This window comes from Mya arenaria, chromosome 2 (genome assembly GCF_026914265.1).
Source record: "Mya arenaria isolate MELC-2E11 chromosome 2, ASM2691426v1".
Lineage (NCBI taxonomy): Eukaryota > Metazoa > Mollusca > Bivalvia > Myida > Myidae > Mya > Mya arenaria.
In genome coordinates this window covers 62,590,336-62,616,198 of record NC_069123.1, presented here as the reverse complement: position 1 = coordinate 62,616,198, position 25,863 = coordinate 62,590,336, and the positions used below count along the sequence as shown (strand labels likewise).

The window sequence follows — 25,863 nt, the reverse complement described above, 5'->3', positions numbered from 1 at the left end:
TAATGTGAAAATTGCAAATAAAATTTCAGACACACGTGCAAATGTTTACAAATGAAATGTCAAGCATAATGGTAAGTAAACAGGTTTGTCAACCGTCGTTTTCATGCAAAATCAATTATTACTTTATCGAAAGTTTCATTTACATATAATTACTAAAATATTTTGACAAACGCCTTTAATTAATAAGTTTACAATGTTTTAACTTAAGAGTTAAGTAGTCCACCTAAATGGCCGTCAACGAGTCTTTTGACAATTTTTTTTTAATATGGCAGACTCGTGACGTCCACCATCCCAGCAAAAAGTAGCAAGCGGTCCTTGCGCAGAGAATCCTCGCGGCCACCATTTTGAAATTATCTCCGTTATAAATTCAAATTTCTACGAAAATATTATTGCCTACTATTAAACACGTATTAAGTTATGTCAGTATGCCCAAAAAACATGTTAAGTTATCATAAAACACTTACAAGTGTCGATTGTTTATCGAGTATCCCGATATCGGTAAATCTGGGACAACTCTGACTGGTTGTGTACATGTATAACGGTATTCGTGACCCATAATATATTAATGTGAAAATAACAACTCTAATGACAAATTAAATCCAGTTCAGATCACTGTCGGATAAAAATTGAACAACTTTGTCATCATTATTCAACATCAATGCATATTATTACAGTATATCATTTCGCCCGTTGTTAAATGGTAGAGAGTTGTAGCGTTACAGGGATACTTAAGAAATGTCAAAATAATAAAAAAAGTATCCCTGATCGCTCATTATTGTAGCTAAAGGGTTAAGTAACGTTTCACCATTTTTTAAATCCGTTTGTGGAGCACAGATTTTTATTCTCTACATCAGCAGTTGGATTTGGTCGGCCTGTCCCATATTTACCACGTCCTCTCTTTCTTCATTCACTTTTAATTTTTAGATTTTCAGATTTTAAAAATTTTGCAATAGCGACCACCATACAATGTCCATGATGAGGATGTGTTGTGGGCCAGTCAATTGTAACCATGCCCCCCCACCGGTCCGGGGGTATACCGGGGATAGCTTGGGAAATGGGCCCTGTTTTTACCTTCCGGGTGGCCCCCCAGTGCCGGGTGAATGTGGCGGTTTTGTCTTCACGCCAAAAATAGCAGGAAATGGGTCTTGCCTAGGGTCCCTGGGGTGTTGGGGAATTTTGCGGGGATTTTCCAACAGTTTGTCCCCGCAGGTTGGGGATTGTACCCGGGCTTGGCTGGACCAAAAGTAGAAATCCCCGCTATTCCCTGGACCTCTGGAGGCGGTTGGTTACATTTGACTGGTGCATTAATCACCTTCAAAATCAATCTGTATCAAGGCAGTATTTTCCATACTTGGGTGTGTGGGGGTATTTATCTCATTCTGTGATTGCTCTTGTTTGGTGGAAGATTGATGCAGCTTATTGGATTGCGTTGTATAAATGACCAACATATTCATTCAATAAATCCAATGAATTATGACAAAGTTTTATATTGAATACCATTCTTGATCAATTTTCAACGAGTGTCAACTGTCACATGACGATGGGTCATTAATTAATGGTTGGGTCAATGTTAAAAATTCAACAGGGTCAAAATATAATGTAAAATCGGCATTTATCGTTAATGTTCAAAATTGTAATTTATAACGAATCTTTTACTCCTATTTTTGAGCTCCATTGCACATGCTCAGGGTTCCCACGCTACCGGGAAAAGGTCGGGAATATCGAAAAGTCTGTTCCCAGTCGTGAAAATGCCTTGAATTTTGCCATAATAGGTTAAAATCGGGAAAAAGCCGGGAAAAGTACTAAAGTTCGAACTGTTTTGGTTACGAAACTAGTAAAAATAAGTAGTCTCGATCATCTAGACGCTTGCATCTGACACTGTTCTGTATTGAATTGACTCTGATCAGAGCGGCTGAATGATCGAAACTAAGAAGGTATCCGTTACCACATGTAAGCGTTTATTGATCATGATTAGTAGCTGTGTCTGCACTGCCGTCTGCATTTAAAAGTTATTTTAAGGGAGAAATTGGTTGCAGTTCGTCGGTATTGCTTTATTATAAGCTGTCCGTAAGTATCGTGGATGCTATCTTCAACGATCTTTTTAGTCTACAGTATGCTATTGATCATGGATTTTAGCGATCTCTGCATGATCATTGAAAGTTACTTTAAACATGAAATTGGCCCTTGTTCATTAAAATAAACTTTACATACGCTGTCAATAACAAACATGAATGCTAATTGTAATGATCTCACTAGTCTACGAAGTGCTACACAGCCTGACAAATATTTGCTATTCAAGTGTGAATCTATGAATGATGCCTTTAGACTGACCTTGCTCGTATTTATAGACATTGAGAAGACAACAGTTCTTTGGCCATTAGACATCATAATAGTTTTAAACTAGTGCAAAAAAGTCACTTATTCTGCATTTTCACCCATGGTTAAAGTGAAAAACATGGATTGATGAAGATTGATGTTCAGATATAGCTGAATTGCATGCTCACTGATGCAAGTAGATTTTTTTAAGGAGAGTTAAACTCTTTTAAAATGACACTGGATGTTATGAGTTTAAGTTGTTCAATAAATTTTTAAAGCTTCCCTCTCACGGATTGAACAATTTGACAACTTTTTTACTTTTGTCTTGGAACGAGCCAATTTTGGCAAAAAAACAACATGAAAACCAATTATATAAGACTGCTGACAAAAAAATAGATCACAGATATTTATATTTAAGTTAAAAAATTGATGTTTTATGCATTTTTCTTTAACTGTTAGTAAACCATAAAACATAAATTTTCGAACGGAAATATGAAAATCAGCGATCTGATCTTTTGTCGGCAATCTTTTATCGTTGGTTTGCAGGTATTAAAATAATTTACGTCAAAAGTTTCTCTATCTAAGACAAAAAATAAAATAAGATGTTAAAATAGTATATCCATGAGAGTGCAGCTTTAAAAAATGTTCAGAAAGTAAGTTTTTGTTCAGTGAGTAAAACTTTTTTAATGTGATATTTGATTATATTTAACTTAAGCATGCATTTATCCACCAATTAAGAAAATTGGTATTGTATACGGAGATCAGCCGGCATCAAACCATGCTGGCTGATAAGGGTCCACACTGTTCTATGCACAGATAGTAGGTAAGCCTTTAAGTTTCCAAATACCCTAGACCCTGATCATGCCAGCTGATCCGTGTCTACACTGTTCACAGAGGCCATTAGTATTCAGCATGCTAAAGGTTAATCATGTTGTTCAATAAATGTCTAAGAAGTTCAGAAAGTGAAAGGTTTTGTTTTTGAGAATAAAACCGTTTGAAAATGACATTTGATGTTATTTAACAAGTTGTTTATTAAATGTTTAAAATGGCCAATAAACTTATTTTTAGCATGTTAAAATGTTAACAATATTTCACTGAAATGTTTCGTTGTAATAACTGTGAAACAAGGTTGAGAGAAAGTCTGGAATTTGCAAAAAAAAAAACTTGAAAAAGTCTGGAATTTTACTTGCAGAAAAATGTGGGAACCCTGACATGCTACAAGAAAAATGTCATTGGAAAATATTTGAATTTCTAGTTCATCACTACACATAAGAATCATTTTTTTTATTTTGCATATTTGAAATTGAGCAATTTTTTAAACCATATTATCCTATAACATGATAAAAAAAACAATGCTTCCACACCTTTTTTCTAGTTTTAAAACTTTATCTTCTAGTGCCCAACAATCACATTAAAACGTATGACAGACACAAATTGACATCCACTCAATCTTGCAGTAACCTGTCCTGTGAACATACTTTGCTCTTTAATAATGTTAGGCTAAGCAATCAATGTCTTCAAAAAAAGGGCAAGTTGTCTTTGAAACTTGAGGCTTTCTGTCCATATAGGTCGAAATATGTCAAATAATGCCTTTCAGAATACCTGTCTGTCCAATAAGCACTTTCAGAACAGCTGTATAGATCTATCCAATAAGGCTTTTGGGGGAATTTGTCACATTCCTGTGACAGCTATTTTTTATTATTTTTTTTAAATCATCTCTGAATTGGTTTTCCAGTACTCCTGAAACTTAACAGGAAAGTTCTTCACATCGACCTTTACCAAATAGATGTGAAAATTTAAAACATTTAAACATTTGATGATTTGAGTGTATGGCCATCTTGGTCCTTTTGTTTACTTTGTTTCGTCATCTGTCTCTGTAAAAGTTACTTTTTAATTCAGGACAGGTATGGCATCATTGGCATGTAAATATTGTTACAGGATCAATAGTTAAGATGGAAGAAAAAGGGAGGGAAAAGGCCCATCGCAAGCGGCAGGCCGGGCCAAAAGCTGCAAAGAAGAAATCCAAAAGTGACCATGAACAAGAACTTACCGCCCAGCAACGAAACCCAAGGGCCTTCTCTATTCAACATGCTAAGAAGGCTCTGAAAACTGTCCAGAGGTAACACTAGTTGTAAAAACAGTAAATTATTTTGGACATTAGTTTGCCTTACTTCATTACTTCATGCATCAAATATATTCATTGATTTTATCTACCAAAGCCTGAAGTGTTTTTTTCTTTAGGCCTAAAAAAAATTGTGTTTCTGGTTACATCATGAACACAAACATATGGGTTGGTGCAAATAAGTGAAACAGTAAGGTAACCAGTGATTTTTTTTGGTGCAATTTAATGCCTTCTAAAGGCTGTTTCCCCTTCCGAAAATTGTCCATTTTTCCAAAATTTTATATTTTTTTTCCCAATTTGATTACTGTAGATTACATTTATGAATAAAAAAAGCAATGAATTTCTTGAAATATAAACAAAATCTTGACAAAACTTAATCTTTCACAGCGTAACATATGCATTAAAAGTTAGAACATGTATATTTACCATTACATAGGTATTTTGGCATGATTTTGTATTTTTCACGAAGTCAACTTTTTTCCCATTTTGCAAGGCGCAGGCAGTAAAAATAATTCCCCCAAAAAATCACTGATGACCAGAATTTGCTGAATCAAACCTATTTCTTTGAAGGCCTTAGACTCAAAAAATTTCAATAACTTGTTCGTAACTATTGAATTCGGCTTAGAAAATATTTGTTATTGATTGTCGATTGAATCTTGCAGGACACAGGATCTGAAGACCAAAAAGCAGCACATTCCTGTAGTTGACCGCACCCCAGATGAGCCTCCACCAATAATTGTAGGTGTGGTAGGGCCTCCAAAGGTTGGCAAGACTACGCTTCTCAGATGTGTGGTGAAAAACTTCACCCGACAGAGGCTTACCAAGATCCAGGGTCCAGTGACTGTGGTGTCCGGGAAACAAAGACGCCTCACATTGATTGAGTGCAACAATGATATCTGCTCCATGATTGACATTGCCAAAGTTGCAGATCTGGTAGGTTCAAATCATATGAAGAGAACAAGAAAACATTTAAATATCCAATACATGTAATTGAAGATATTTCAGTCTTATGGCTATTCCATTTAAACATGTTACTCCCAGAGGGGAAGGCACTTATAAATTAAACCATCCCACTACGGAAGCAAGTTTACCCGTTTGGGGTCCTAATAAGCAGAAAACCACACCCACCTATATACAATAAAAATAATTGCCTCCCCTCACATTTAGTGGAATAGCCCGTAACTGAATTGACATTCAACACATTTTATCCATCACATGTGTTCCATTTAATATGTTTGTCATATATATTATAATATTTTTAGCTGACAATAAACCCAACAATGGTATGTCTGTTCTCAGGTTCTGTTGCTGGTTGATGCCAGTTTTGGGTTTGAGATGGAGACATTCGAGTTCCTGAACATCTGCCAGGTTCATGGTTTCCCACGTATCATGGGCGTACTGACCCACCTGGACACTTTCAGAGACAGCAAGAGGCTCCGCAAGACAAAGAAGCGGCTTAAACACAGGTTCTGGACTGAAGTCTACCAGGTCAGTTTTTGACAGTATAGAGAAGTTGTTTTTATACATCTACTATAGTAGTTTAGTTTCGCTGTCAAAAAAAGTGTCAAAACAGACAAATCTGGCAAAAATAATATTATCTGAAATTCACCATGACAAGAAATTAAAGCATTAATTCCTTTACATGTTGTAATTATTGAACATGATGTTGAATAATTACAACATGTAAAGGAATAATTGCTTGATTTTTAACCATATATTCTATCAATAGCTTCATCTATTTTGAGATATTGACAGCAATTGAAAGTGGTTGGATAATTTTGGATTTACAGACTTTTCCCCCTTGACATAGTGCAGTTGTGCCCAAACACATTAATTATTTACACTTTTATGGTATTTTTAAACTAACGTTATGCATTCTAGTTTAAGTTTTATCAGCATTGATATATTTGTACCTGCTAGAAGGAGTATAGTTCTCAGAATATCTAAAAATATGTTCTTATTAAAAAGTGTTGATAGCAATACTGCCTGAGCTATCTTGTGAACTTGTTAATTTTAGCGAACCATAGTTACTACAATCCTTTAACTTGACCTTCCCATTTAAATCATTAGGTTTAAAAGATTAAGAAGCATCATTAATGTAGATTTTGGTGATTTTAACATTGATGTTATTACTAGCGATTTAAGATGTAAGTGTTGTAAATGTTTTTTAATGGGAATAGTAACTAGAAAGTATTTAAAACTGCACCCAATCGCTGTGAATTTTTAATTTTGTATGATAAAGGCAATTTGCATAGTCACTGAAGAACAATCAAATCCGATGACTTTATTGACAGTTAAGTGCATGAATGTCCTCCTCAATGTTATATCACAGCTGCCAATAGCTTTCCTTCCCAAATTTAAAAAAGAAGGATAAACATTCTACATCCTACATGTTCAGGGTGCGAAGCTGTTTTACCTGTCTGGGATGGTGAATGAGGAATACCAGAAGACTGAGGTACACAACCTGTGTCGCTTCATCTCTGTAATGAAGTTCCGACCCCTGGTGTGGAGGACCACACATCCTTACATCCTCGCAGACAGGTGAGTTAGTCACATCGTGTGCTTTTCACTCCATGGAATAGGGGCTGTCTTCCACTCAAAACGTTTCTTTTAAATCATGCAGTTTCACAAAATATCAACTTACCTCTAGGAATTTTATTCCATTCACAGAATTTCATTCAACCACAAGTTTTCTAAACAAACGAAGGCTTAGACCTCTTTGTTCAAGCTGAGAAAAAAACAAGAGCACAATTATTGTTTTGATGAAAGTTTGATATAAACATTTTGAAATATTAAATTATTGTAGTTTATTATTAGTACAATATTATTTAAGGATGTTCTTGTAATATTTTTCAGTATACTCTAATTATACATATTTATGCCCTGAAATGAATTTAGTTTTCATATTTTTTTACTGTAATTTATTACTAGGTCTGACTGTTTCTTTTGATTATTATTAAATAACCATTAATTTTTTACAGAATGGAAGACATTACAGACCCTGAGACAGTTCGACAGAGGAAGAAAGCCGACCGCAACATCTCCTTGTATGGTTACCTACACGGTACACATATGAAAAACAACATCAATGTGCACATCCCAGGGTGCGGGGATTTCCCTGTACATGACATTCAGTTTTTGTCTGATCCCTGCCCCACCCCCAACAGGAACAAGGAAAAGCGGCGTACCCTAAGTGACAGAGAGCGAATGATATATGCCCCCATGTCCGGTGTTGGGGGTATTGTGTATGATAAAGATGCTGTGTACATTGACCTTGGTGGAAGCCACTCACATCATGAACCTCAGAAGGTACGGTATGGACACAAAGTTCATTCAAATGGTTAAAAAAAAATGTTATTGGAATTATATTATTTTATAGAAAAAAATGCTGTACCTATACATATATGGCGAGTTTGTGTTAAAATAAAAGGGCTTGTGAAGGAAAGTGGACTTATGAATATGGAGCATAACATGTACATTTATACCTCTGTCAATTATTAGCCTGATGATGAGTCCGAGCCGATCAATGAGCTGGTGTCATCCCTGATGGGGCTCAGTAACCCTCTGGATGAGAAGATGACCAACAGTGAGGTAGCACTGTACTCCCAGGGCATACAGCGTGGGGCTGGACACAGGTGGGTTGAAAGCGGGCTGGTCACAGGGGGGATGGGGGTGGTGTCAGGGCTGTTCACAGTTGTGTTGGGTTGGGGCTGGACACCAGTGGGTTGGTGGGGGGCTGGTCACAGCTGGGTAGAGGAGCTGGGGCTGGACACAGGGGGGTTGGGGCAGAGTTTATATGTATTACCTATCATCTTGTTTTATGATGGCTTGTAATGCTCAGCTTTGATAATTAATGGTAAAGAAAAAACATTCAGGCACATTTCAATTATTAAAAACAAAATGTTTGGATTGTTTGCATTTGTTGCAGTTCTCGTTAGCCATAGTGATTTGGCTTGAACTTAATTTGATGTGTAAACGAAAATCATGTGCTGAATAGTATGGACTTTTTCTGAATATGTGAGCAGAGCTGATTTTCTGTAATGCTTGGTAATGGATTACAAATTCTTAATTGATAGAATTCTGCATTTACTTGAGCGTATCTAAATATGAATGAAGTAGGTAACATAGATATGATTTTCCAGAGCGCCTCAGCTAGAGACAGTGGAGATGGAGTCTGGGCGAGTGAGGCGACGGGCCATGTTTGAAGGTGACAAAGTTGATGATGAAGACAACGATGACAGTGAGAGTGGAGACAGCAGTGATGATGATGATGATGATGATGATGATGATGGTGATCAGGAGGAGGAAAAAGATGTTAGGGAAATCAAGAAATTAAAACAGGTTAGAATTCAGGAGTTTTTAAAAGACTGCTTATGAAATTCAGCACATTTATATCTGAGTCAAGGTTATACAAACTACTGAAATTTCCATGAGATTGTGTTTCTGTGACCAGATTTGCCCGCTGGTGCAAATTTACCCCAACAGGAAAATGTGCATTTGAACACAAATACACATATAAGAAAAGTTGCCCCCATCTCCGAAGGTGGGGTAAATTTGCACTTGGGAGCAATTATGATTTGCTCCTATGAGTATTTTGATTTTTGAAATTTGTTTAACCAAAGGTATTTGACAATATGGCTAAAAACATGTCAAACAAGACAAGAATAATCTATTCTATCTAATGTTTTCTCTCCAAAATTCTACGCAAACTATTTTTCGAAATAATTAAAATCAAAGTGTTATCTGTAGAACTATTTCTTTTTTAGCCAATTATCTCCCCTTGGGATTCAAGTATCAATACAGAGCACTACCGGGTAATAATGTTGTCAAACAAAAGGAAATATATTAAAACAGCATTTAGCATATTTAAACTCAAAATAGGATCTGCTATTATGTTCTTAGATTTTTGGAACAGCTAATGATGCTCTCTTACGTTAGTAAGATTTACCATAATTAATAATATTGTTTAATATTCCAAAAAGGATGAATAAATGTCAAAAACAATGGTTCTTACGAAGGATATCAAGTTTAATTTGAAAGAAATGAGCATAAAACACAGCATTTCTACCTTTATATAAGACTATAGAGGTCCACAATAAATCTTTTAGCATTCACCAATCATTTAATACTTTTGCACTTTCTGCTATTAAATTCAGGGCCACATTCTTTTTATCAGTAATTAATATTTTCTATAAATGCATTATTAAGTAAGTAGTTGGAGGTTTTTCAGTCAAAATTTAGGTTTGTTTAACATGTTAATGTATTGATTTTAAATAAGAATGTCACTTAAAACAAAAATGAACACCCAAAGTTTCAAAGTCACCTATCAGGGTAACCATTAGATGACAGGCACATTTATTTTTATTAGTTTCCAGCAATATATCACTTATTGAGTAAAAAATAGTAGTAAACAATGTGCACAGATATTTCCACTATATGTCAGTAATATGATCTATACTATCATGTTATATGTATTTTTGTACACTAACTACAGCCATTTTTATTTTAAATATGCATTTTTTTCAGTTTGCCATATAAATATGCTGAAAATAATTTGTCCACTTGGGTATATTTGCACTCAGGAGCGAATTTTGGCCATAAAAATAGAAATAGCATGGAAAACACGTTTGACGAAATCCTGTACATGTATTTCATCGATAGGGATTTGAGTTTACGGTATGTTTCATCTTATTATTTTTCAGATCCCAAAAGGGAAGAAATTCGATCAGGAGGAAGAAGATTTGGCATTTGCTGACACAGATGATGAACTAAACCCTAGTGATTTTCATCCAAATATTAAATCTAAAGCGGAAAAGAGTATCAAATCTACTGACAATGATTCTAGCAGTGAAAGTGACAGTGAGGAGATGCATGTAGATAAGGGTAACACTGCAGCAAAAACTACTGTCCAAACTGAGAGTGATCTTGATGATTCGGAAAGTAGTGAAAGTGACAGTAATGCTAGTGATTCAGACATGGATGCTGAAGAAGTTCAGACTGCTGATTTTAAGAAAGTAGCCAAGAAATCTAGTGCCAGTAATAAAACTGGAAATTTTGTGTCAAACACAAGTAAATTGCAAAAAACTCAGACTAGTTCTAGTGCAGACAAAACAAAGAAGTCTATACACTCCGCAGATAGTAAAACTCAAATGTTATCCGATTTAGATTCTAAGAGTGGTGTTAACAAATATGACAGTGATGAATCTGAGTTGAGCTCTGAAGAAGAAATGGAAAATGATGACTCTGAAGACAATTTGAAAGTAAGTGAGAAATCAGATATGGAAACAAGTGAAACACTGAATGTAAAGGAGAGAAAAGACATTGAAAATGCAAACATGAAGGGAATGTATACAAAAACAAGTGACTCTGGTGTAAATAAAGCAGGAGATGGAAATGATGTGCGGAGTAAACTCTTGCAGCTGTCCAAGGAGACATACACACGGGAGTTGACAGTGGAGAGAAGTGTCCCACAGGAGGAGGGGCACATCGGGGAGTTGGAGAGAGCTATAAGGGGAGATCACCGCAGGGCTGCAGAGAGCCAGGCTGAACAGCATCCTGATGGTACGTTGGTGATCTACATCTGCATCCAGGCTGTAATTTGCAATTCATAGGGCTGGTATTTTGAAATAACTTATCACAAATGTTCAAAATAATAAGCCAGTGTGTGGCATGCAAGACATGTCTGTAGGTCAAGGTCAAAGTTAAGGCTCTTTGGTAAAACATTCTTGGAACTTGGCTAGTCCTGGCTGTAACTTTGCCATGCGCAATGAATTTGGAAATCACTTTTACTGTTCATCAGGAGTTGCCTGTGGCCTGAACAAAGCCAATAAAACAATATATTTTTTATGAGTTTGAAATTTATAAAAACACTTTGATATTACATTTGACAACCTTAAATAGAACTGTTTCATCATTTCAATTCAGCTGCAAGCTTTCCCGTAGTGTTGTTTCACTATCAATCCTCGAGGATTTTTAGCGCATCTCCCTTGTGCATCTGTATTCTTATTCATCACTTGTTATGTTTGCCCAATCCTTTCGACAGCACAAATTGGTAATGTGGTTTTGTCACTGGTATGTCTAGGTAAATCCTTTGTTTGGTGTAGAGAAAAGGAATCAAAACTGGTTATTTCAATTTGTTATTAGTTTTTATACAACCATTTAAAAAATAACCCATGTTATAGTTTTACCTGTGGCATATGGGTGGGCTGTATCCAGTGTGTTGTCTGCTCAGTAACTTCAGACACCTTTTTCCAATCATCACCAAATTTGGTCAGAATGTGTATGGGCATAATATCTTTGACAAGTTTGATAACCAATAATATCCTTCTTGTCACTCAAGAGTAATCTCCCTTTAGTTATAGAAATTCCCTAAAATTGGTCTTGCCAGATTAATAACATTAAAACCTGTTGTCCAATCGTCATCACATTCGGTCAGAATTTGTATGGGAATTATATTGTGGACATGTTTATTAATCTGCCAAATTGCTTTAGTCAATCAAGAGAAAATGACCTTTTACCATATTTATTTTAGAAACCCTTTTCAAATCATCACTATATTTGGTCAGAATATATCTTGGTCAGGTTCAATAAGCAGTGATGTTGCCTCAGTCACTCTAGAGTTAAGATCTTTGAATTGGCAAAAACTGTATTTACAGGGTCCGCTCATTTAATTTGGCTTAACATACAACTTGGTGTGCTAAACTTAAAACAGGCTTATTTTGTGACAGTTTGCGCTCTTGGTTGTGTTTCAATTTAAAATTCAATTCAAAGTAATTTTGCGTTAAACCTTAATAGGTAGTTTATTAATTTATTCATGTATCTTTGTAGAGGAGAGTTTCCGCTGGAAGTCTGACCTGGCCGGGCAGGCAGCATCAAACTTCCGACAGAGGCAGGCAGACAGGATCAACTACAGGAAACTCATTTACGGCAAAGGTGAGAGAGCAATGTTGTAACTGGTTTGACATTTTTAAGTGTCAACAGTTTATTCCATTATTCTATCAGGACAATGCTTTACTTGGTATTCCAAAATGTGTCTGATTGATGAACTCATTAAGATTTTTTGCTCATTTGTTGTTGTTTTTTATGGATGTGGAATATTGTTGTAGCCTTGATGTCATTGATAGTGACATTACTTGTTTTCTAGTTTTTCCTAATAGAGTTTGTCAAACTTTTTTAACTACTCCGGTATTGTTTTTATGCATGGAAAAAAAATGTTTATTATCTGATCATGCTGTACGTTTTGTTGTGTTATGTCTGTCAATGTTTATTTGTAAACATACACTCAGATGAAGAGGAAGAGAGGCCTGAGGGTGAGGATGAGGATGAGATCGGGGGTCTGTTCAGGGTGCTGAAACAGAAGAGTGAGGCCCAGACAAACAGTCGCCTCTCCATCAACAGCACTGACTGTACCAAGTGTCACGTGCACAACGCCTCGGTGGATGCTGTGGAACAGGTATTGGTGTATATGTTAGGTACTATTATATTGAAGCCAACTTTACTGTTGTGATGAAATACCTTGTTTGTACGTGTATGGAGGCATTTCTGCATAATCAAATGATCATGATAATGCGCAGGAAGTTACAAAATTGACATCAAAGCAGAGTTTGGAAAATTTGTGTGGTGAAATTAAATCAAATTATGAAAGAAATTTTGCTTAAATTTACATGTTGAAATCTGATTGGGAGTTTTACCAGACACCTGTTTTTTTAGCCAATTTTTACTCTCGTGATGATTTCTATAACCCATCAAAATTTTAAAGCGAAGGGGTATAGCAGAATGTCAACTCCTTCTCATGCATATCTTAAGTTTTGATTATTAAATCGATGGTTGATTGATTAAACACTTTATTATTTCTATTCATCGATTATTGTTTTTGTGAAGTTTTCTATCCTCAGCTCTATGTCACATTGGCAATACCATTGCAGTAGCACTTCTTTTGTGAATGCCCCTGGAATTTTTATATTTACATATTTTTCTTGTCTTAGAGTGTGAATCATTCATGAAAAACTGAGCAAAAAGCTGTGTGAGTTTTTTCTAACTTTACAGCTGGAAATGGGTATACTAAGTACAAAAACAGCTTAAACTTATTTAGTTTCTTTCTTGTTGACATTTTTATGAAAGGTAATATGAAGCTAATTTTTTTATATAATTATAACGGTTTAAGCATTTCAATTCAACCAGAGAGGTATTGGGCAATGATGAGACATTGTCTCGTTCGTATGAGGGTATGGTGCTTGCACCTTCCCAACGGGGATTTCACCCAGACACCTGAGCTCATTGCTTTCTCTGGTTGCTTTATTTGTTTAACAAGATTAGTGGACTGACTCATAGACTTTGTGAGATATGTGAAATATAATTAGTGAAAGAGCACTGAATTATGAATTGAGTGATTTATTCCAGACTTTGTTTCAATTGAAAATCTGTCATTGAGCTATGATGAGACATTTTTGGTTTTATCAGATGGAGTTTTAATTCAAAATTGTTGTCAAATATTATAAAACAATCTTGTTTTCATATAAGGGTTTGTTGCATGTTGTCTTTCCTCATTGCTTGTTCTTTTCTGTTGTTAAGTTAAAAGTTTTAGTAATGACATACCAGTTTTCTATTCATTTGTTAAATTCTTTCGCTAGAAAATATGCATTATTAATTATGAATTGTTGATTTGATCAAATTGAGTTTAAGTTGAAATTCTGTATTTGAGCTATGATGAGACATTGTCTCGTTCGTATGAGGGTATGGTGCTTGCACCTTCCCATCAGGGATTTCACCCAGACACCTGAGCTCATTGCTGTCTCTGTTTGCTTTATTTGTTTAATAAGTTTAAAGTACGGTTTCAAGGATATTTTGTGTGTATAATTAGTGAATAGCACTGAATTACAAATTGATTGATTCATTACAGACTTTGTTTTAATTGAAAATCTATTATTGAGCTATGATGAGACATTGTCTCGTTCGTATGAGGGTTTGGTGCATGCACCTTTCCAACGGGATTTCACCCAGACACCTGAGCTCATTGCAAATTCTGTTAGTTTTATAGATTGTTAGGAGCATTGATTTATTGAAGATAAGTTTAGTTGAAAATCTGTTATTGAGCTATGATGAGACATTGTCTCGTTCGTATGAGGGACTGGTGCGTGCACCTTCCCAACGGGGATTTCACCCAGACACCTGAGCTCATTGCAGATTCTGTTGGTTTGATAAGTTGTAAGTAGCATTGAATTAATGAAGTTTGTTTAAGTTAGAATTATTTAATTGAGCTATGATGAGACATTGTCTCGTTCGTATGAGGGACTGGTGCATGCACCTTCCCAACGGGGATTTCACCCAGACACCTGAGCTCATTGCAGATTCTGTTGGTTTGATAAGTTGTAAGAAGCATTGAATTAATGAAGTTTGTTTAAGTTAGAATTATTTAATTGAGCTATGATGAGACATTGTCTCGTTCGTATGAGGGTTTGGTGCATGCACCTTCCCATCGGTGATTTCACCCAGACACCTGAGCTCATTGCAGAATCTGTTGGTTTGATAGATTGTTAGGAGTTTTGAATTATTGAAGTTCAATTTAGTTGAAAATCTGTCATTGAGCATCACTCATTGAGCCATGATGAGACATTGTCTCGTTCGTATGAGGGTTTTGTGCATGCACCTTCCCAACGGTGATTTCACCCAGACACCTGAGCTCAGGGCAGTGACTAGTCCCATGACCTGTGCTTATAGACACACATGGGGGTCCTTTATGAGTATTTTGTCTGGAACAAGGCTAAACCAATCTGTAAACTGTTTAGTATGCTGCTTAACTCCTGTCTATGTGTTAGAAGCCGCTTCTCTGTTTCTAATACACCAACTGATGTATTTTATATATAACTCTCTACCCTTTTGAATTATTGTATCAAAAGACTAAAACAGTTGCTCTAACAAATGCATTTTAGTTCATATTTAGAGTGTAGGGAGGAGACTGACACACCAAGAGCATGTCTGTAGGGACAAATTTAATATTAATCACATTTAAACACCATTAATTTGAAGTCTTCAGGACCCAGATAAAAAATTCAGTAAAACAATATTTTGGATTATTATTTTTTTCGAAAATAGCAGCTTTCACAAATTATTGGTGTTTTAAAACATTGTTTCGTGAGGATTGCAATGTTGGCCACATGAATGATATTAAGATTGGGTAGACAATCAATTACACACTACACCACCCCCCAAAAAATCACTCATTATTTGACACCATGTTTGTTACCATAAACGTGCTTAGTGTCATTCTTTAACAAGCGCTAATTGTGCTTCATTAGCAGCCCAAGCCGATTCCAAGGTGTTTTCGTAGTATGGTGTGAAAACTATAAAATATTCAAGATTGAAACAAGGATTGATAAATAGGTGTGAAATACCAAATTGGGAACATAATTTTTTACTTCAATATTACAATTTCAGATTATATAACAGATAAATTAAACACAGAAGGAACAGAATCAGAACTGAAAAATAAATTGGAAACAGAGATAATTTCGGATAAGCGGTGTTCAGAATAGCAGTGTTTAAATGTATGTTCATACTTGTTGGGTACTATTGAAAGCTTGATTAACAATGGTTTGACTAGATCTTATTAAGATTAAAGTAAGTTACGGTGATGTACTATGATGAAACATTGTCTTGTTGGTATGAGGGATTGGTGCATGCACCTTCCCATCGGGCATTTCACCCAGACACCTGATCTCATTGCAGTTTCTGTTGACTAAATGGGTTGTTAGGATTTTTTAATTTCTGAACTTAAGTTCAGTTGGAATTTTGTTATCGAGCTATGATGAGACAATGTCTCGTTCGTATGAGGGTATGGTGCTTGCACCTTCCCAACGGGGATTTCACCCAGACACCTGAGCTCATTGCTATCTCTGTTTGCTTTATTTGTTTGATAAGTTTAAAGTACGGATTCATAGATTTTTTGTGAGATATAATTAGTGAAAGAGAACAGAATTATGAATTGATTAATTCATTTCAGACTTTGTTTCAATTGAAAATCTGTTATTGAGCTATGATGAGACATTGTCTCGTTCGTATGAGGGTGTGGTGCTTGCACCTTCCCAACGGAGATTTCACCCAGACACCTGAGCTCATTAATACTGTTTACTGTTTTTTGTTTGAAACTTTTAATTTTGGTTTGGTTTTATCAGATGGAGTTTTAATTCAAAATTGTTGTCAAATATTATAAAACAATCTTGTTTTCATATAAGGGTTTGTTGCATGCATGTTCAAGCAGTGCTTACACCTAAAGTCTTTCCTCATTGATTGTTCTTTTCTGTTGTTAAGTTAAAGGTTTTAGTAATGACTTACCAGTTCTCTATTCATTTGTTAAATTCTTTCGCTAGTAAATGTGCATTATTAATTTTGAATTGTTGATTTGATCAAATTGAGTTTAAGTTGAAATTCTGTAATTGAGCTATGATGAGACATTGTCTCGTTCGTATGAGGGTATGGTGCTTGCACCTTTCCATCAGGGATTTCACCCAGACACCTGAGCTCATTGCTGTCTCTGTTTGCTCTATTTGTTTAATAAGTTAAAAGTACAGTTTCAAGGATATTTTGTGTGTATAATTAGTGAATAGCACTGAATTACGAATTGATTGATTCATTACAGACTTTGTTTTAATTGAAAATCTATTATTGAGCTATGATGAGACATTGTCTCGTTTGTATGAGGGTATGGTGCTTGCACCTTTCCAACGGGGATTTCACCCAGACACCTGAGCTCATTGCTGTCTCTGTTTGCTCTATTTGTTTAATAAGTTAAAAGTACAGTTTCATGGATATTTTGTGTGTATAATTAGTGAATAGCACTGAATTACGAATTGATTGATTCATTACAGACTTTGTTTTAATTGAAAATCTATTATTGAGCTATGATGAGACATTGTCTCGTTCGTATGAGGGTTTGGTGCATGCACCTTCCCAACGATGATTACACCCAGACACCTGAGCTCATTGCTACCGGTATCTCTGCTTGCTTTATTTGTTTAACAAGATATGTGGATGGATTCATATATTTTTTGAGATATGTGAAATATAATTAGTGAAAGAGAACAGAATTATGAATTAATTGAGTCATTCCAGACTTTGTTTCAATTGAAAATCTGTTATTGAGCTATGATGAGACATTGTCTCGTTCGTATGAGGGTTTGGTGCATGCACCTTCCCATCGGTGATTTCACCCAGACACCTGAGCTCATTGCAGATTTTGTTGGTTTGTTAGATTCTTAGGAGTATTGAATTATTGAAGTTTAGTTCTGGTTGAAATTATGTAATTGAGCTATGATGAGACATTGTCTCGTTCGTATGAGGGATTGGTGCTTGCACCTTCCCAACGGGGATTTCACCCAGACACCTGAGCTCATTGCAGATTTTGTTGGTTTGATAGATTCTTAGGAGTATTGAATTATTGAAGTTTAGTTCTGGTTGAAATTATGTAATTGAGCTATGATGAGACATTGTCTCGTTCGTATGAGGGATTGGTGCTTGCACCTTCCCAACGGGGATTTCACCCAGACACCTGAGCTCATTGTAAGAATTTACAATTTAGTCATTTCTTGTAAAGTTCTTGTATTCATATTCCTTACATGTTCATTGTATTTATTACAGCTGAGAGAGATGATAGCGGACTGTTTTGTGACGGGAAAGTGGGAGGAGAACCAAGATGCAGCTGCCCTTCTGGAGAAGGATGGTCTGTATACTTTGTAATTCTGTGAACTAAAAGTGAATTAAAAAACAATGAACAGTAATGCTTGTTCTTTTTTAAATGTAAATAATGTTGTCTTGGACCATGCATCATGCAACATCTTATTTGTTAGTTTAAACTAAGAAATGATTTATGATAAAGATTTTCTCATTGTCAGTACCGTATTTTCTCGACTATAAGACGGGGAAATTGGGTCCCGATTTTTACCCCCAAAGTAGGGGACCCGTCTTATAAGCGAGTCGATAAAATATTAAAAAAAGATTCAAGTCAAAATCAGTTAAATTTTACATAGGGTATTCGTCTATCCAGTCTATCGTCTGCTGATATAAGTATGGGGCAATTAAGTAAACAACAACACGTAATCTCTTCACCGCGCGTGCTCTGACGTCACACAGTGTACCGTTATATCTGCATATTTTTTAATTTGATTAAGCAAACAAATGACAATGCGAATATGAATCCTTTATGTTTGTCGCCAATCAAGGGACAATATTGCCTAAAGCATTATTGCTAAACAAACACCTATTCATGCCTCGGCTTTTCGCAGTTATGTTATTGAAGCCATTTATTTTGCCGAGGAACTTAATTGGTGTCTTCAATAAAAAAATAAACTAAAACAAACATATGTTATTATTGATTAATTATTACAATTTCGATAAGTAACGACCTGTCCTGCAAACTTATGTACTCATTTTTAAACTACCTCCAAATAGAGAGCTCACAGTTAACTGCCATTTTCTTTGAGTAAAACAAAAACAGTTACCGCGAAAGTCGATAATTGTCCGTTGAGCTTGAACATTTTTACACATTAGGAAGAATTTTAGCATTTTAGATTTGCTTAAAAATTGACCCTGTCTTATAAGTGAGTCGAAACAAAAAGCACCAGATTTCATGGGCAAAGTTAGGGGGCCGTCTTATAAGCGAATCGCCTTATAGTCGAGAAAATACGGTACAAGTTTATTACTATCATTCTAGCTGTGTTGGCATGTTAGAGCTTGTGATTGGCAATGCCTTAGTAATAATTGCTATTCATTACCAATTTGAGCATGTTGAGTGGGAAATATAAATCACAATGCGTCTTTTCCAGATGAAATGTATGGGGATTTCGAGGACCTAGAGACGGGAGAGAGCCATACAGGAGCGGAGCCCCCTGTGGCTGGTTCCAGTAATGACAATGAGGGTGGTGATGAACAGGGGGACAACACTGGAGAGGAGGAAAGTGCGTAGTTATGACAATATATGCACAGTTTGTTTGTTTTTTGCCTTGAGGATTTGCCATTGTGTTGGTTTATGTTTATATATCACCAATAGCTGGTCAAACCAAGTATTTCATGGTAGATATTTTATTTTGCCAGATTTTTAAAAAATATATATATAAAGTGTCATTTATTTAAATATTTTATGTTGATGAAATGAATGACATGGTATCAGCATGTACTAGTATTGTAAATATCTCTATATGTTAATGATCCAGAGCCAGTTCCAAAGAAGAAGAGTGAGATGAGTGGGGAGGAGCGAAGGGCAGAGAAGAAACGCAAACTGAAGGAGATGTTTGATACCACGTACGATATGAAGGGAGATACAGAGTTCTATGATAACTGGAAGGAGGAGATGGCCAACCAGGCAAAGGTCAGGATGGGTTGTGGGGAGTGGGGATTGGGGAATATGACTATATTGGAAGAACAATGAAATGTAAATCACAGAAAGTAAATGTTTTCAGTTGAACTATTAAATTTTCTTCTCAAACACTGACATTTAGAAGGCATCATTTCGGAAGTTTTTTTAACTTTTCTTCACGTTCATCAAAACTGTTTGCAACCATTATTTATCTCTGCATTATATAAGTCACCTTCATTCGATCATCCACATGTTTCTGACAAAGCGGCACAAAGCGGGCATATTGTTTGACAAACATCTCTTGTTGAGATTATAATTAAATACTTCTATATATTTAAAACAGGTTTACATGAAATTCCATTATTTTCTTTGTGCATTTTATTTGTAACAAACAGTATAAAGGTACAGTTGTAAAACAGGCAATACTTGACAAAATGTTTTCCTTTGTATTGTAGATGAACAAGTCTGTGTTTGAGGACATGGAGGATGATTTACGTGTGCAGTATGAGGGTTTCCGGGCGGGAATGTACGTCCGTGTGGAGATACATGGGGTCCCCTGCGAGTTTGTCACCAACTTTGACCCCTCATACCCCCTCATTATCGGGGGCCTTCTCAGTGTGGAAAATAATGTGGGATATGTGCAGGTGGGTTATAAATTGGATTATAAAAACTTTTTGAATGGTTAAAGAGTAATACAATGGAAAGTGGGGAAAGCCCAAGACTTTGTAGATGGTGTGCAGCATCAAAACTGGACTAGCTACTGTTAGAGGATCTTTATTGAGACATCCATTCCAATAATACGTCATAAAGTTTCACTCAGAAGACTACAATTCTTGCTTGTGTCCTTGTTTCTGTAAACTTATATCTCTGAACAACTTTGAAAATTACTTGATGTAACAGTGATCATACACAATCACTACAGTGGTTAGGTTTGTGATTCAAGTTAAAAGCAGTGTTCAAAATGACAATAACTTATGCATTTGTGAACATCAGATTTGTACATGTACATTGTTACATTAAGTAACCTTTCTTTCTCGTTCCAATACATAGAACGCAAATAAACATAGCTAAGAATTTGAAATAAACATGCAATTCCTCACTATGAGCAGGTGCACAATAAAGTCTTGATTTACAAACTAAGGAGCAAAACTTTGTAACCATTATTGCAGACCCGTTTCAAGAAGCACCGCTGGCACAAGCGTATCCTGAAGAACCAGAACCCTCTGATATTCTCTCTGGGGTGGCGCAGATTCCAGTCCATGCCCCTGTACTCCATACAGGACCACAACATGCGCAACCGCCTCCTCAAGTACACGCCAGAACACATGCATTGTCAAGCATCATTCTGGGGTAAGCACTGTGGATATATGTAAAATCAATGTGGTACTTATTTTAATTGTTTTTAAAGTTGTCATTACTTGATGAAGGTTCTTCCTTAGATTGACAATGTTTAACTTTACTGCAGCCATGTATATTAGTTTTTGTTACATTGCAGGTCCCATAACACCACAGGGTACAGGGTTACTGGCTGTAGAGAATGTGGCCCAGGTTACAGTAAGTACTGTGGCATAGGTTACTATAAGTACATTCTTTCATCCCAGGGGCCCGTTTCAATAACATATCTAAGTTGTAAACCTAATTCTGCTTAAGAGTGCTCGGGGCACCTGAAAGGTACGGGCAGAATCTATGCGATTAACTTTCTTACGACATTTTTGTTGAAACGCAGTTTATGCAAAAAACAGGGTTTATGCCTGGAAATTAACTTACCTTAAGCCTTACGATCTCATTTGAATGGCCCTCAGGTCACTGCAAGTACTTTATTAACCAGGCTTTCACAACCTGAAACCTGGTTATTAGATTGATGAATGTCGTTGTTCGGGCGGCTGGACAGCGTCAAACTCACCTATGAAACTGAATAATTTCAGTAAGGGTTGACATATCTTGACTAAACTTAGTCTATAGGAAGAGTTATGGATACCTTTCATGGCATTGTGTTTGGGGTCCCTAGGGTCAAGGTCACTGTAACTAAAAATAGAAAAATGGTTGAAACTGAATAACTTTAGTTAGGGTTGACATATCTTGACCAAACTTGGTCTATAGGAAGAGTTTATGGATACCTTTTAATGGGATTGTGATTGGGGTCCCTTGGGTCAAGGTCACTGTTACTTAAAATAGAAAAATGGTTGAAACTGAATAACTTTAGTTAGGGTTGACATATCTTGACCAAACTTGGTCTATAGGAAGAGTTTATGGATACCTTTTAATGGGATTGTGATTGGGGTCCCTTGGGTCAAGGTCACTGTTACTTAAAATAGAAAATTGGCTGAAACTGAATAACTTTAGTTAGGGTTGACATATCTTGACCAAACTTGGTCTATAGGAAGAGTTTATGGATACCTTTTAATGGGTGATTGGGGTCCCTTGGGTCAAGGTCACTGTTACTTAAAATAGAAAATTGGCTGAAACTGAATAACTTTAGTCAGGGTTCAAATATCTTGATTAAACTTGGTCTATAGGAAGAGTTTACAGATACCTTTCATGTGATTGCGCTTGGGGTCCCTAGAGTCAAGGCCAAGGTCACTGTTACTAAAAATAGATAAACGGCTGAAACCGAATAACTTAAGTTAGGGTTGACATATCTTGACCCAACTTGGTATCAAGGAAGATTTTATTGATACCTTTTCATGTGATTGTGTTTTGGGTCCCTATGGTCAAGGTCACTGTTACTAAAAATAAAAAAAAACAGACACAGGCTGAAGTTCTTCTGTCAATCATTGAAAACCTGGTTTCGTCGCATTACGGCGTTTCTTGTTTCAATTTGACCAGCGTTCTAAAAGGCCATCTTTTAAACAAAAGTACCACAAAATGCCTTAAGATCAAGCATTTTAGTTAAAAGTGAAGCAAATGTCGCATATTAAATTGGGAGTTCTGCATGCAAAGTCAAATTAACATTACCTTAACTGACAAAGCTTTTATTCTGAAATAGGTATTCTAACAACTAAAAAATAATTAATTTTAAAATTTGATCCCGGCCCAGGTCACCGTATGTGCTCTGTTTTACTTGGACAGTTTCAACTAGTGTTCACGTCATTTAGTGCACATTATATTATACATCAATCAGCTTAGGGGTTGACTATAATACAGGCCCCAGGTCCTCTCAGGGTGGGCACCAGGTCCTCTCAAGATGGGCGCCAGGTCCTCTCATTGTGGGCGCCTGGTCCTCTCTGGACTTTAAACAGGATACAGATACCAAATTTAGCATTTTAAGAAACAACCTTTTTTTCTTTTGATCAGGCAGATTTCCGTATCGCGGGTACGGGGGTCATACTGGAACTGGATAAGTCTATGCAGATTGTCAAGAAACTCAAGCTCACTGGCACACCACTCAAAATATACAAGAAAACGGCCTTTATACAGGTAGATATTGGGTCATTGCATATATTTAACATAAAAATCTTGTGTATGGTATATACAACTTTAGTGTTTATACAAATATTTGGTCTTTAAAAAATTCCAGACATGTTTTACAAAATTATTAGTAAAAAACATCTCAATAACAGAGTTTCTCTGTGGATTTTATTAACAGTGCCTTTGTCACTTTGAATTTCTGTTATAAGCACTTTGCAAACAGTACAGCACAGTGATCCATATTTGCTATTCCAGGGCATGTTTAACTCTACCCTGGAGGTGGCCAAATTTGAGGGTGCCAGTATTCGCACAGTAAGCGGTATCCGTGGTCAAATTAAGAAGGCAGCCAAGACACCCGAGGGAGCCTACAGGGCCACATTTGAGGACAAGATCCTTCTCAGTGGTTCGTTCATTCAGTAGCTGTGTATGATTAAAATGATTACATTGTGCTAGTCTTTTCTATTGAGAAAAACTGACATTCATTTTGCATGAACTGCTTGACATTGTTTACTTCATTACTGCACTCCTTTTGGACAACAGCCATTCCATTTATTTATATTATAAATGTAGGAAAAATGAGAATCAATTTAAACGTGTCAAATGCTTTTAGTTTATAACAATGGAATTTAAGCCTGATTTCGAACACAGCTTTTTAAAGTTGTTTATTTTTCATCAATCTTCGCCTGAATCCTGACTGATGTCCATTGTGGAAGTTAATGAGGATTGTACTGGTTTAAACAGTTTTACTTCACAACATGATTTTGAGGTTCATTGCCTTTTTCTGGCAGTATGTACATGGGTTTTCTCTCCTCTGGCAGACATTGTGTTCCTGAGAACGTGGTTCCCGGTGGAGGTTCCCCAGTTCTACAACCCGGTCACCAGCCTGCTGTTACCACACGACCAGAAACACACCTGGACTGGCCTCAAAACTGTTGGTCAGCTCAGAAGGGAGAAAAATGTGAAAGCAAAATTCTCTACAGACTCAATATACAAGGTATTGATCCTCCATTCATTACATCATATTTTACATCTGTAGGGTGCTTTCATATTGTAAGGGTTTATTTTCACATAATTATATACTTAATTCCTCCATGTTTCCTTCAAAATTTTGCTGCATGAATATCATAAAGAAACCTACAGTGTATATGGTGGTGATTGATCATCATGGCATTGCAAATACTCGTCCTTGTTTTATTAAACTAAATAGTCATGCAAGTGTTCATATGCCCGATTGAGTAAAAATATTGATAATGTTGAAATTATTGTGAATATTTACTCACATGTTGATTAAATAACTCTTTACAATTTAGTATTAATCAATCTTATTAACAATGCCTATATCCATCTATTCAGACTGTGGAACGGAAGAGCCGTACGTACACGCCCCTGTCCATTCCTAAGTCCCTCCAGAAGACGTTGCCCTTCAAGGACACCCCCAAGGTCATCGCTGCCCAGAAGGACACAGTGAAGAGGGTGGCTATCATTAGAGAACCACATGAAGCAAAGGTAATAGACTTAGTTTTTTATCTTAATGTTTAACTTAGGTACAATATATCGTTAATAATTGTAGTGCCTTAAATAAATGTATGGTGCCTGTTATGAAAATATGATGTTGATGGTATAACATTTTTTATAACATGCAAATGAGTTTATGTGTTGTGTGAAATAGATTGTTATTGCTGTCATTGTAGACGTTCAAACTAATAGCCAACTGTTACCGGTATATGACCCCAAAATTCAATATATTAAATATTTTGCTTCGCTCACAGGTTGACAAGATGGTAAGCATGCTTCGTAAGCTGCATGAACACAAGAACCGCACACAGCACCAAAATATGCGGGAGCGTGCCTCAAAGCACCAGAAAATTCGGGAAAAATCTGATGGTGCTCGCATGCAGCGACAAAAGGAAGTCAAGAAAAATGTTTTCAGAATGCTGGGTAAAATGGAGAAGAGAAAAAACAAACACAACAGGGACTGATCTGTGTGACGGTGATGGCTAATGAAGTTTCCAGGTGCAGATTTGTTGCTGTATATACATTTAATTCATTGATAAATAAAACGTTGGAAACATGCAGTTTTATTCCTTAGAAGTACCATTGGGCAAATGGTTTCTTTTACAGGTAAATGTACATTTGTATTTGTATGAACCAATCAATGGCCTGATCTTCTACCATGTTTACTACTTTAACAGTTATAGAGCGATCATTTAGAAATTTGTTCCCCAGTTTACATTGTGAAGGCAACTTTTTGTCGCTTGTATTCAGGTTTATAGGTCCATGGATCATGTCTAGGGCAAAATCATTAGTGGTGTTAGGCTTTCTCTAAGAATTTGAACACTAAGTCATCATTTTTTATCGAGGTTACGTGTTATTTTAAACCTCGCTTGGTGAATATCAGGGTAACAGCACTAGGTTCAAGGCTCAATCCGCACATTTCTTGCCCACTTTATACTGAATTACGGACCATGGACATTACGGACCAGACACTACGGACCACATTTAGGGACACTACGGACCACATTTAGGGACATTACGGAACAGATTTAGGGTCATTGACCATGATTTAAACATTTTTTTTTAAATTATTCACTCATTGGTTTTTAATTTGTTAATAAATACTTGAATATGAGTGCTCAGTATGACGTTATATCTTCCATATAACTGTGAAAAA

At 36.2% G+C, this 25,863-nt stretch overlaps 1 protein-coding gene across 1 annotated transcript; it reads left to right on the top strand.

Moving 5' to 3' along the window:
* The first annotated feature begins 12 nt into the window (after window positions 1-12).
* On the top strand, window positions 13-25,265 carry LOC128224966 (ribosome biogenesis protein BMS1 homolog). The gene is made up of 22 exons (XM_052935057.1): window positions 13-71; window positions 4,255-4,435; window positions 5,101-5,371; window positions 5,738-5,926; window positions 6,837-6,979; window positions 7,420-7,747; window positions 7,940-8,073; window positions 8,581-8,779; window positions 10,141-10,999; window positions 12,266-12,370; window positions 12,724-12,890; window positions 18,071-18,152; window positions 19,255-19,386; window positions 19,642-19,796; window positions 20,240-20,428; window positions 20,954-21,134; window positions 21,280-21,338; window positions 23,079-23,201; window positions 23,448-23,595; window positions 24,011-24,186; window positions 24,546-24,698; window positions 24,962-25,265. Exons 2-22 carry the CDS (start codon window positions 4,269-4,271, stop codon window positions 25,169-25,171), a joined length of 4,170 nt encoding a protein of 1,389 aa, XP_052791017.1. The 5' UTR covers window positions 13-71; window positions 4,255-4,268; the 3' UTR covers window positions 25,172-25,265.
* Window positions 25,266-25,863: the final 598 nt, after the last annotated feature.